Source organism: Lissotriton helveticus, chromosome 3_1, assembly GCF_964261635.1.
Source record: "Lissotriton helveticus chromosome 3_1, aLisHel1.1, whole genome shotgun sequence".
Classification (NCBI taxonomy): domain Eukaryota; kingdom Metazoa; phylum Chordata; class Amphibia; order Caudata; family Salamandridae; genus Lissotriton; species Lissotriton helveticus.
In genome coordinates, this window is record NC_136061.1 from 973,103,580 (window position 1) to 973,117,050 (window position 13,471).

The 13,471-nt window shown below is 43.4% G+C and overlaps 1 protein-coding gene across 5 annotated transcripts in view; it reads left to right on the forward strand.

The window, feature by feature from the left end:
• The window catches only part of TRAF3IP1 (TRAF3 interacting protein 1), a 337,634-nt gene that overhangs the window by 236,014 nt on the left and 88,149 nt on the right, over positions 1-13,471 (forward strand). For all 5 annotated transcript variants that reach the window (XM_078681404.1, XM_078681405.1, XM_078681406.1 and 2 more), the window contains one exon: positions 12,976-12,996. In XM_078681404.1, coding sequence (XP_078537530.1) covers positions 12,976-12,996 — 21 coding nt within the window. The remainder of the gene's footprint in view (positions 1-12,975; positions 12,997-13,471) is intronic.

The window sequence follows — 13,471 nt, forward strand, 5'->3', positions numbered from 1 at the left end:
TGTTTTGCCATTGTGCAACATTCCGTCCATCATCTTGTGTGTTTTGATTGAGTAAATTATGCGGCAGGAAAAGGCAAATTATGCGACTAAGGGCCAGATGTAGGTCGCCAATTACCGGTCGGTAACGGCCAATTTCGCCCGTTACCGACCGGTAATTGGTTTTCGAGATGTAGGGGCCAATATTTTACAGATTCGGTAAATTTACCGAAACGGTAAATTTACCGAATCAGTAAAATACTGAATCGGTAATTTTACCGATTAGGTAAAACCCAGATGTAGGTAGCACTGTTTACAGTGCTACAGGCCTTCAGAATTCGGTATTTTACCACCCAATCCAATTGGGTGGTAAAATACCGAATTCAGGTGTGCATGCACATCTGTGCATGCACACCTGTGCCATGTGGCACACAGACATGCCCTGCCCTTAGGGCATGTCTGTGTGCCACATGGCACACATGCCTGTATTTGGGGTGCTAGAGGATGTCAAAGTGACACCCCCTGCACCCTTGCTGAAATCGGTATTTACCGAATCTGTAAATACCGATTCGGTAATGCCCATTGATTCCTATGGGCTTCAATGCCCATAGGAATCAATGGGCATTACCGAATCGGTATTTACAGAATTGGTAAATACCGAATCTTAACGATTCGGTATTTACCGAATCTGAAATACCTACATCTCCCCCCCCTCTATTTTACCACTTCTTAAATACCGATTCGGTATGATTCGGCATTTAAGAAGTGGTAAAATAAAATTACCTACATCTGGCCTTTAATGCGGCACTTTTTTGATAATATTACTTCATTATTGTGTACTTTTTAGGTTTGCCTTCACAGCGCTGGTGCTATGCTTGTGAAATGTCTTGTATTTAATATATCTCAAAAGGGGGCTCTTATCAGTTCCAGGTGTTGACTTACTGTGTCCATCAACTGTTGTGTGGAACTTTGTTTTTCTATTTACCTTCACTTGCTGCTCGCATTGAAACATCTGTGCTACATTCCTAATATTCCATCGTTACACTGCCGAGGAGTATTAATTTGATCTCACTCTACATTTTATGTGGGCTTAAGATCTTGAACTCGTATTTATGACTTTGTTTTGGGCAATTATATCAGTGTGCCTGCACGAAGCCGTGTGAAGATCTCGTGTCACTTTCTCCCCATATTGGAACACCTGGACACCACTGCCATCTACTGGTCATTTATTTAATTGAATACAGTTTTGAGCATTACCGGTTTCATCTGAATAGAATGATGCTCTCGCTGTTCTTCAGAGCCCTTGATAGTCTTCTATAGCTGTGCTATATTTAGCTTTTGACTCCTCATTATAAGACATTCTCCAGAGCCTTTCCATGCCCTTGCAACGCTTTTTCTCCTGGCAAAGTATTTCATTAAACTAAGGAGTAAGTGGATGGGATTTTGCCAAGTGGTTAAATGTGGTAAGTAGAATTGTCTCCAAAGAATTCCTAATCCAGCTATCTATCGTGCCCTGATCAGAGTTGACTATTTGTTTTAGGACTGGTTTGGTACACTCAAGTTGCAAGTTCAAGGTTCGAACATTCAATTTCGACCAATTCCTTGACTTGATTACTGGTTCGGTCACCCATCGATGAAATTGACGCAGTCCTAATAATAAATGGCACTGCTAAATGGTCTGACCAGAGTAGTGGTACAGAAGGGTCTGTTGAAAGATCCTTCACATTAGAAAAAGTCTCATCTAAAGAGTTGGCTGGCCGTATGAGTAAGTGCAAAATGACAGAGGGCCAGATTCAGGACACTAAATTCTCTATGAGAATAAGCACCTGACTGTATTAGGGGTCTTCCAAATGGATGTTGAGATCTATGAGCAACGTGAAATTAGCAGATTTAAAGATGCTTGGAGCTTGTAGATCAGGGATGATAGCACACAAATTTCCGGCATACCCTGGAGGTCGATAAATCCAGGCCCCAGATATCGTGAATTTATGTGTGAGGGAGAGTGAAAAGAACAAGGCCTCACAAGCGGGGATGGGGAGCTCTTCTTTTTTACATTTATATTCGTTCTTAAAAATGATAGTGATCCACCCGCCTATCTTATCCTGTCTGTCTCTCCTAAAAATTGAGTCATTTGGTGGAAGTGCAATCGCATCAGGTAGAGATGCATCATAGAGCCAAGTCTCTGTTAAAAACAGGGCAGTCAGGGTATTTTCCCAGAGAAAATTAAATTGATGCTGCTGATGCCTAGGGAGGTAGTGGCAATTAATACTAAAAAAAAGCAGAACTCATTCCTGGGTGCAGAGCAGTGACACACGCGGACAGGTTTTAAATAACTGACGTAAATAAATGACGTGTGCAGAACCATGAGATAGGAATAGCCTGAGAGTAATCCTCCGTTATAGAGTTATGGTACATAATAAGGACTTGGAATAATCCAAAGGTGGAATAATGATCTGGAGACAGGCTGTGAATATAGTGTAGGGACAGAACAATTACTTATGTAAGCCATATATGCAAAGCTGTAGGTTTGAGAGGGAGTGAAAGTAGTCAGTCAAAAAATGATGAGTCCTTCGACGTGGACAGGCTGGAAATAATCCACATGTGCAACGCCTTATTTTCAAAGTTTTATATAGCGCTGGCTAGACCTGGATGTATCAGAGCGCTTTACATGAGGATAAGCGAGTTACAGGATATATAGTTATATCAGTTGAATCAGTGAGTTACATGTTACATTGTTGCATCAATTTGAATCAAAGAATCACAGGGGGAGGAGGAGGGGGAGGGAAGGAGACACAAACAGGGGGAAGAGGAAAAACAATGCCAGATGACCGGCTGGGTAGGTGACGGCCAAGGGGCCAGACTCCTCTATAGCTGCATAGGACAGCTCCACAGGGCATCGGCCAAGGTTGTTCGGTCTCCGCGGACGGTACAAACAGTTTTAGTATCCACCCAAGGGGCATCGTCATCGTTCCATCGAAGGGGAAGAGAAGAGACACAAATGGGGAGACAAGGAAAAAACAATGTCAAATGACCAGCTGGGTAGGTGACGGCCAAGGGGGTCATACTCCTCTTTTGTTGCATAGGACAGCTCCACCGTGCATCGGCCAAGGTTGCTCAGGCTCCGTTGTAGGTAAAAACAGTTTTGTTATTTACATCAATTGAATCAGCGAGTTACGGGTTACATAGTAATATCAGTATGAATCAAAGAATCACAGAGGTAGGTGGAGGGAGAGGGAAGGAGACACAAACTGGGAGACAAGGAAAACAATGACAGATGACCGGCTGGGTAGGTGACGGCCAAGGGGCCAGCCTCCTCTATATCTGTATAGGACTGCACCACCGGGCATCGGCCAAGGTTGCTCGGGCTCAGTAGTAGCTAAAAACTGTTTTGGGGTCTGCCCGGGGGTCGTCATACCAGGCCGTGCCAGCTGGTCATGCATGGCCCCTCCTATGCGGCGCAGTGTCCCACTAGGTGTCCCGGCGCTCGGGGCACCTAGTGGGAGACAGACTGAGACTCAACCAGAGGTACAAAGCTATGGGAGAAAGATGGGCAGGTAATGTGAAGATGCTTGAGATTTGGAGCGTTAAAAATTTAAGTTTCCCTTTTGTTTTTAAATTCGTGCATCTTGGGTAACAGAAGAACAAGATCTGCCACACTGTCCATTATCATACCTCATCTTACACACATCAATAGACAGATCATTCTTAGTAGCTGAAAGGGTAATAATGACCTCCTGGCCATTCAGCTCTGCACAAATTATGTCCGATAAGTCTTTTGTCAGATAATTCATGATAGTTCATCATAACTTAAAGACATCTTGAGCTGACGAGCTCTTGGAGACGCACCTGCGCGCCGGAGAGGCATCAGGGCCTGTGACGGTTACTTGGCGGCCTTCTCATCCACCCCAAAAACTGCTCTGCTGACGAGGGAAACTGTCCCGAAACCCGGGCCATGTCTCGGGTCCAGAGATCTTGAGGATAACGAGTAACTACTCGCACCAACTGTGGTGAACTGGTTTTTACTCGTCCATCTACATGCACTGCATGTACCAGAGTGCTAAGGGGCGACCCGGAGGAGAGGCTAGCGGTGTGCGATCCATCTTGGTTGTACATCTTCTAAAGTACTTTGAGAGAGTTTTCTTTTTTCTGACCTCTTAAGATTCCACAAAGACGAGACTTTTTTCTGCCTTTTAGTACATGTGAAATGCAGAAACTTCATTCTGATGACCCAAATGAAGACTCATTATCCTTATCTAACTTACAAACCTGAAGACTGCCAGATTTGCAGGATATTTTCTTTGAAACCCCTGAAAGACAGGACGGTAAGACTTCTGGTTTGATGTCATAAATCTAACGGTGCTGCTGCCACGGATGAAGAGTTTAATTCTTCCTAAAGACTGTCCAAAAATGCTGTAAGATGCCTGATTCAAGAAACTGTCTCTGTAAGGGGTTCACGAGAGAATAAAGCATTTACTTCAAAAGAATCTTTTGAAACTTGAAAACAGCAGTGTCCCTCCGAACTCTCCAAAGTTGAGAGCTCAGTCTCTTGAAGCTCGGACTCTCCTTTTTTTCTCCATGAGCTTTTGTATCGCCATCATTGAAGTTGGCATAGTTAACTAAGAAAACGACAACACTTGTCATCGACAACATAGAGGCCATTGATTACCACCTGAGCAGGAAAGCATACTTCAAAGTTGCCGTCTGTTTAGACCAGTGTTGACGACCCCGTCAACACTGACTACAACAAGACCTTCCAAGGAGAAATCACAGACAGTGGCTACAATCCCCTCTTCGAGTATGTCTCCTTCAATAACATGGTCTCCAAAGATACTATTGATGACCGAAAGGCCTACGACAACCACTGTAACCTTCATCTCTGGAACAGGAGAAAAGTCCACCATTATGCCGCGCCATACTATCCTCAAGTAAAGTCACAACGTCCACACAGGTATACTTGTGTCTAGTTCAAGGTCTAAGGCTGAGAATCATCACTCAAATGTCAACTCTGACCACAAACCTAAATTCAGGTCTTATGTGCAGGCCGAGACGCTAAAAAAGGAAAAGCATTTGCTTCTAAGGAGAGACTGCATAGACTGCACAAGTTGTCATCCTGGATACTAGCCAAGCAATAGCTTACAATACATCAGTTTGAACACCTGCTGGGCATGATTTCCTCTTGCATACCATGGATTCCATTCGGTCTACAAATAAGACCACTGCAGGAGAAAGTAGATAAAAAAGGCAGACATATAAACGATTCAATTGAAGACAAAATCATGATAATACCAGGAATGAAAGAAGATTGATATGGTGGACAAAATAATTGCCATACTGCAGTTGGTCTAAAGATACTTTTTGAAACCCTCAAATTTCATTATGACAACAGATGGGCAATGCATCTCTAAGAGTTGGTTATCAGTGAAAAATGTACTCAAGACCAACACATACATATGTTAGAGCTTTGAGCTCTGCAGTCATTCCTTCCAAAAATAAAAGCCTCATGGGTTTTAGTTTGCACCGACAATGTAACCAGAATGTTATATACAAACAAACTAGGAGGGACAAAATAAGAAATTGTGTCGGAGGGAGTTGAACCCCTTTAGAACCGGAAAATACTGCACATTGACTGCAGAACATCTGCCAGGACAAGACGAGTGTGTGTTTGTCCTAAATCAGAGTAAGGACTATTGTCAGGAGTGGAAAATGAAACAAATTCGGATCAGCAAGGTTTTCTGGCAATTGGGCAAATCAAAAATCGATCTCTTTGCAGCAAATAGCAACTCACTATGTCAGCAGGTGAATGTTACCAGGATCGTGTGGAAGTGTCCTGTTGATAAAATGGACAGGGGTATCTGCCTATGCATTTCTGCCTCTTTCATTCATCCCAAAGGTTCTGGGGAAAATGAGAAGAGAACCATGTCGGATAAACTTAATAACTCCTGCTCAGCCGAAACGGCTTTGGTTCATGGAACGTTTACTTCTCTTAGGAACACCATAGATCCGGTTCACATCATCACCGAACCTACTGACCTGATCAAAAAATCAGATCCTACATCCAGCCTTGCTGAACTTACACGCCTGGCTTTCATAGCACGATGAATTCTGACATTTAAGCATTCCAGACGACTGTAGTGATCTTGGCCCAGGCAAGAACTGTGTCACCGAATAAAACTTACTTTGCCAAGTTGAGCAGGTTTTTCATTTGGTGCAAACTACAATATTTGCACCCATTGTCTGCAATGCCACACCAGACTTTATCTGCTAAATCTTCATATGTTGGTCCATGCACAAGCCTCAGGTAAAGTTCATGTTGCTGCTGTCTTTTGTTTCAGAAGAGAACTCAACAACCTTCTCTATGTACTAACAGACTGCTAAGAGTTTAAAATGACTTTTCAGATCTTTCCCCCGGTATGAAAACCTCCATGGGTTTTGGCAATTCAATTTAGGTTTTTTAGTTTATTCGAGCTCTATTTGAACAAATTCAGAAAGCTGGAATAACATTTCTGTCATGGAAGACAGCCTTGTTTCTGCAGTTGAGATCAGCTCTGAGGGTCAGTGAGATACTGGCCTCCCCAGATTAGAGGTTTTTGTCCAATTTCACAGTAATAGAATAGTAATAAGGACTAACCTGAAGTTCATACACAAGGTTCCTTCAGACTTCCATCTAAAATAGTCTATTATACGAAAAGCATTTTCTCAAATCTACCCACTATCCCTGATAAAGCTTTACATTATTTTTGATGTTAAGCTTCTGCTTGAACGGTGCAGACATTTTAGAACGTCAAATCCGCTTCTAATCCCTTTTGGTGACCCACATAAAGGAAATTCCATTCTTAACAAGGTATAGACCACTGCAAAATATTGTATCCTGTGCATTAATTAGAAGTGTTACAGCATCCACAGCCCAGTTTGCTGAAGTTTCATGGCCGGCAAAGGCAGGACAGCACCATGGACGAATGCACACACTTATAAGTTACATTACTGTTTAGAGGCTGTAATACAGAGCTGCCGCAGTGGGCAAGTGATATTACGGTGAGCCAAAGATTTATTACCCTGCATCCATTGTTTAGTAATATGTTGGAAAATTCTGCACTGCTAATTATTCTGGTTCAAGTATATGAGTCTATTAACGATCCAATACTGAGAAGGAAAAAGTTAAATGTAGTGGTAGTTCTCCAGTATTGGCATCGTTCATAGATTCACGTGACTCCCCTCAAGAAGCTCATGTAACATAGCAGTCCTTCGTTCAAGTGCTATGAAATCTTACCCTTAGTGGCATCCTCAGGGTGTGGGATTCAGTACGAGTGTCTCTCATTGGCTGAACCTTGGTTCTTTTTTATTTGTGATTAGGCTACTTAGGTGACATTGTTACAGCCGATAATGGTGATGATTTAACCATGTGACACTATGAAAGATGCCAATACCAAACAACTACCTTTAGAGCCCAGTAACTATTTTCTTACATTAACAGTTTTAAAACAAAGCATGATTATGTTCAGTAATTTAGTTCTAGATGTGCAAAAGTTTAGGAATAGCGATTTTCTTATTGCATTTCCCACGAATTGTAATTAGGAAATTGTTATTTCTAGAGTATGAAACTTTTTTGAGTTTCATTAGCGATTCGTAGTGGGTCACAAATAGACCTACCTCATGAATATTAATGAGGTAGGTCGCAATTTGCGACCCATTCGGAACCACAGCCATCACAGGGATGGTGGCCTGCTGGGGCCTCGTAACGAGTCGGAGACTTTCAGGTTATCATCCTGATGATTTGGGTTCACTCCTAGGTTCTAGCACAGGCGGGTCTGAGGCTTCATGGCCTCCTGCTTCTTACTGGTGCCCTGGCCCGGTGGTATATGTGGAACCTACGCCTGCAGTGGGTTCAACACTCAGGCTGCCTGGGGGACAATATCTGTATTTTGGAGAAGGCAGCCCGGGACATCCAGCGGTGGTGGTCAGACACCAAACTGACCTGCAACAGCCCGTTCTCCCTACCCCACCAGGAGCTCTCAATCGTGACGTATGCATTGTTTCTGGGTTAGGGTATTATCTACGAAAGGTGGAGATCAGGGTCCTTTGTTGCTCTGTGGAGCAGAGCCACCAAATCAACCTGCTGGAAACTTTGTGCCATTCAGTTGGCTCTGAAGGTCTTACTTCTTCCAATGTAAGAGAATCAAGTTCAGGTCCTGACAGGTACTGCCAAAGACAGGGAGGTGTGGTGATGTGGCTTTTGTGCTGGAAGGTGCTATGGCTCTGCAAGTGGTTGAACTCCCTGGGAATCCTTAAGAGGGTCTGTCATTTGGCGATTTAACTGAATGCCACGGTGATCGAGCTCTGCAGATGTCATCTGGCAAACCACAAATCGCATATTCACCTGGAGGTGGATGTCTTCAGATAGTGGGGCATGTACTGGCTAGATATTTTTGGCACTGTCAGGAATATGGGACTACTGTGCATTGGAGTTTCTGCCGCTGTCAAGAACACATGACTGCTGAGCTTTGGAGTTTCTGCGAAAAGCCTGTTTTCCAACTGCAGTGGGACTGCTCTTGTGTATTTGCTACCCACTCCTACCTCCGCTGCCCCAAGTTCTTAAGAAGATCAGAATAGAGGGTTCAGATATTTCTGGTAAACCCAAATTTGCAGAGGAGAGTGTTGGACTTTGATCTCCTGTGTCTGTTTTTCCCTCTCCTCCTCTTGCCTGTTAGGAAAGACCTCCTCTCTTAGCAACCTCCATGCTTGGAATGGCACAAACTGAACAGATTCAATATGCCTGCAGAATAAGTGTATGTTATTTTCATGGCTAGCTGACCATTTACCAAATCTATTCATTCTGTTCATTTACCAAAGTTAGTGGCTGGTGCAGTGACCCTCAAGTTCAACCTCTAGGCAAACCTGGCTTTGTTTGGTTGTATGTTTTATCTTTGGAGCAGCAAGGTTTTTGCGGTGGGCCCTGCTGCAGGTTACTTGTTCGCCCTTTCAGCCCTTCTACTTTTCCTGACCATCCTTTGTTATTCAAGTCACCAGTTTTGATGTGTTTTTGAAGGAGCTCACATGTGGTCCCTCCTGCTTCCTCTAGTATGCCTCAGTAGGGTCTTAATTTGTTCCTCACCTTTTTGATATGCATTCCCTTCGTGCCTGTGTAAAGGTGATCACTTAGATTGTTGACGATTAATACAGTATTCTTCATTGCACTTACTTCTAAACACCCTCTCAGTGAGGTTCAGGTGCTCTCAGTTCTATCTCCTTATACCACCTCCTTCCCTTACAAATTGGTGCTGCAAACTTGTTCTTACTTTTCGCCTTCTTTGTTGGATAGTCTGTCACACTTTACTTTTTTGCTCCACCTCGAACCTCTAAGGAGGGGGAAGAAGCACCACTAGTTGGACCCAAAAAGAGTTCTTAGCTTTCACCTTAACCCCTTCGATGCTGATGACGAGCTCAGCTCGTCATGAGGTACGCCTGTTGTACGCTGATGACGAGCTGAGCTCGTCATGTAACGCGGGTTTTTTTAAAACCCAGCGCACAGCGGGAAACCGCTAGCGCGCATGCGGTTAAATGCACTTCGGGGCAATATGCGGAAGCCTATGCTAAGATCGGAAAGCTAATTCAGAAGCAAGCCTTGTCCAGGTGGAACACACTGTGCATAAAAACGTAATATGTCCTGGATACAAAGGAAAGTAGCCTCCTGAGGGTCTTCGTGCTCATTCTACCAGAGCAAGTCCGCCACTATGGTATTGGCTGGAAGTGTTTTGGCCATGTGCCAGGCTGCTATGTGTGTGTCCATACCAAACGTCATTACGCCTACTTTTTTGGACAAAGAAGAACATGGAAGGGCCATTTAGCCAGCTTGGTCTTTTAGGACTTCAAGGTGTATGTCTATTCCTCAAAGCATCCACTTTTAACATGCATTGCTTTGGTATTTTTTCAAAAGGTTAGGAATCTGCAGTTAGAAGTATCCATAAGAAGAACAAGTAACTTACCTTCCATAATGCTGTTTCTGGTGGATTCTCTAACCATAAGATTCCTCATCACACTCCTTACTCTCTGTTCTGTTAAGTAGACTTTTAGGTTCTTAAAAAGTTCCCAAGCTGAATGTTGCACACTGTCAGACAACAGCCATTCATATCTGGATCTGAGGGTGTGGAGGTCTTCCATTGAAAACTGACGTCAGAGCGTAAGGGTCTGAACTTTATAAAGCTCTATGTCATCACTACAGGGGTATAAGGTTGTCTCGAAGCTAATGGTGCCACCTATCTCCGTGTTGGAAGAGTTGCTTTGAAAAGTTCCAAATCCAGAGTGGCACCTTGGGAAGTTTATCCATAGCAGGTTATCCTTCAGTGTGAAGGTTTTGTTACACCAACCTCAGTAGCAAAGGAGTTATCATTGCCTGTGCTACACTCACTGGAATATAGTCCGAAAAAGACATCCTCTAAATTCCTTCAATCTTTCAACCACAAAACAATATGATGCTTCAATATCATGGACTTAGACTCAATCTTCATGCTTCTGAGTCCCAACATTTGTCATTGTTGAGAGAGGACTGTATTGATGTGACTAAGGGCTTGATCTGGAGGAGGGTGAAAGAGTTCATTATCAAATAATTATTGGGTGCCTTGTCCGTCAACCATTCAGTTCCCTTGCCTCACTTAGTGGCTGGGTGATGTGTTTTTTCCCTGCAGCAGAGCCGCCACTGCTTCCGCTGTTCTGTAAACCCTTTGGCTGGACTGACATGTATGCTAAATGTGTCAGAGGGTAGCTCTACTCTGGGTAACCCCTCTAGAGCAGCATTCCTTTCAGTGTTATCCAGTCCTTGACCACGATGCTATCCATGACAGTCCTAGACTGAAAGTCCACACTTGTCCTGCACACTTTGAGAGAAAACTTCCAGCGAAAATGCGGGGCACTCGTTTTGCTTTTCTCCAGGGACATAATCCCAATAGAGGTTTGTCTTTGTGCTCACAGATCTGCCAGGCCGCCCTGCATTGATGGACCTGCCAAAAAATCGTCGTTTTTCATACAAAATGACTTCCACCAGGGGCCATTTCTGGAGTAAAAAGGCAGCCAAAGGGCTTCACCCTTTACATTTGAGAGGCAATCCTCTGCCACAGCCCTAGTGTAGCCTGCCTGCCATTCCTTATATCCTTTCTTTGACATCTTCAAAACATTGATTGATGCAGAGGCCATTTTGAACATGTGTATATGTAGAGTAGGGATGGGAGCATCGAGGTAGCAAGTTGTCACTCTGGAACAAATACTACACTCTTTAAAAAGTATACCACATCTTCATGTGGTGAGATGGGCTCACATAATGGGTAATGATCTCCTGATCACTTCATTATATAAAACCCAAAGCAGGGGTTGTTTAGGTAGGTCCACGGTTCCTTAGGAAAAGATTCACATACATAATGTTTTCTTGAATTAAAACTGGATCCTGCAGCACCCAAGGGTTCCATGTTCCTACATTTTATTTAAAAAAAAATTGCTATTATTCTGTTGAATATCAAACTCACATAAGGTGTCTATTGTCTATTGCTCTCCATGCCACTGGAGTCAAGCTATCCTGACTGATGAGGGGTGAAACTCCGCAACCGGTCCTAGGATGCTTGTTTCCAATCCAGGTAGGACCTGGGATGGCAGTTCGGGCTGGACTGTTCCCATTGGGCGCAGGTTCAAAACTGATTTGCATATGACTGGGTTCCAACTGGAATGGCAGGGGGAGCAAAAGAACGATGGATTTCGGCCCAGATCTATGTACTGTGGTGAATGTATGACATGGTTCTGCATTTTGTCCATCAATTGTTATTTTTGCATGTGTTACCCCAAGTGGAATTGGTATGCCCAGACGTGGGTCCGGTGCTCTCCATGCCACTGGAGTCACACTATCCTGGCTGTTGAGGGGTGAAACCCCGAAACCAGTCCTAGGATGCTTGTTTCCAGTCCAGGGAGAACCTGGCCTGGCATTTTGGGCTGGACTGTTCCATTAGGCGTAGGGTCAAGACTGATTTGCATATGGCTGGGTGCAAACTGGAATGGCGTGGGGAGCAAAAAAACAATTGATTGGGCCCATATCTCTGTACTGGGGTGAATGTATGACATTGTTCTGCATTCTGTCCTTTAATTGTTCTTTTTGCCTATTGACAAGTGCAAGCATGAAGGTTGGCAAGTGAAGGTCGGGGCCTAAGAGCCCAACATTTATATTTATTTTGTGAGATCAAATTAAGGTGCACAGCATGTGACAATTAAAGCATATATAGAATGTAGGGCTGCTCCAAAGGACTCTTTACAGCGTGTGTAAGTGCCAGTGTTGAAACATTAGCATGTTCACCATAATCCCTGATGAATGGCCATTGCACAGTCATGTGCTGCTCTGATAGCTTCTCATATTCCTTGACCTGAGAGAATGGGGTCAGTAGGAAAACAAGTTGGTATGGGGATACATAAAAAACATTTTAGCAAGTATGAAAGGAATTGTCCGCTAATTATCATCATTGACAATGGTAAATAACAGCATTAAAATGCTACTAACACACTCCTTCCCAGACACCCAAAAGATGACTCAAAATATGTGCAACCCCCTTTGTATTATACATCTTTGTAACTTTTATTTTTGTAATAATAGATTTATACTAAATATTTATGCAAATCCCGTTATATCTGACTCTGTGGTTAAAGGGCCCATGCATATGCATGAAACAACTGTTCATTCTCACCCGTAAACTCCTAGCGCAAGCCTGCAAAGCATACTTGCTAATGTATATAATATGTGGCTAAATTAGGATGTATGATAAGCCTACACATGGTCTTTGATCTTTTAGTCTCATAAGAAGTCCTTTTACATACGTTTCTGCTCGCTCTCTCTCTCATTCTCTCACCCCTCCCTCTAAAACATATATAGCGTCAGCAATGATTAGCCTTAATTTAGAAAATCTGTTAATCTAAGCAATGCTTTTCTGTGAATTAAATCATTCATTATTCCTGACACGTATCTTTTTCTTACAGGCGAGTCTGGCAGCGATGCAGGTGAGAATTACATTTATAATTGGGATGGAAAAGGGTATTTTGGCTTCCCTAGGAAGCTATTCTTGTAGGCCACCTGGCGGAACAGGGTAATGAGCATGACTGTGCTTTCCCAACTATGTTGGTGTCTACTCTGATTTCTGTTGGCAGTAGAGTGGTGATGGTCGAGACCGAAGGGTCTTGTTGCATACTACTATGTAGAGGGGGTGCTGCATGTTTGTTGCTGTGACTCAGAAGCACACCTATTTTGAGCACAGCATCATAGGCTGGTCTTCATATGCCATGGTCTATCTCCCTTTGGACTCTGTATTGAAAGTGGAGGAAAGGCTGCAGCTTCTGACAGGATATCTACTGCCGTCCATTGAGCCGCTTCAGAATTCAGGAAAGTGGTCATCCTCTACTTCACCAGGTGTATAGAGACCTGCCAGATCAGTGCTCCAGATTGTAAGATATTTATAACCTGGAAAATTATTTTTGC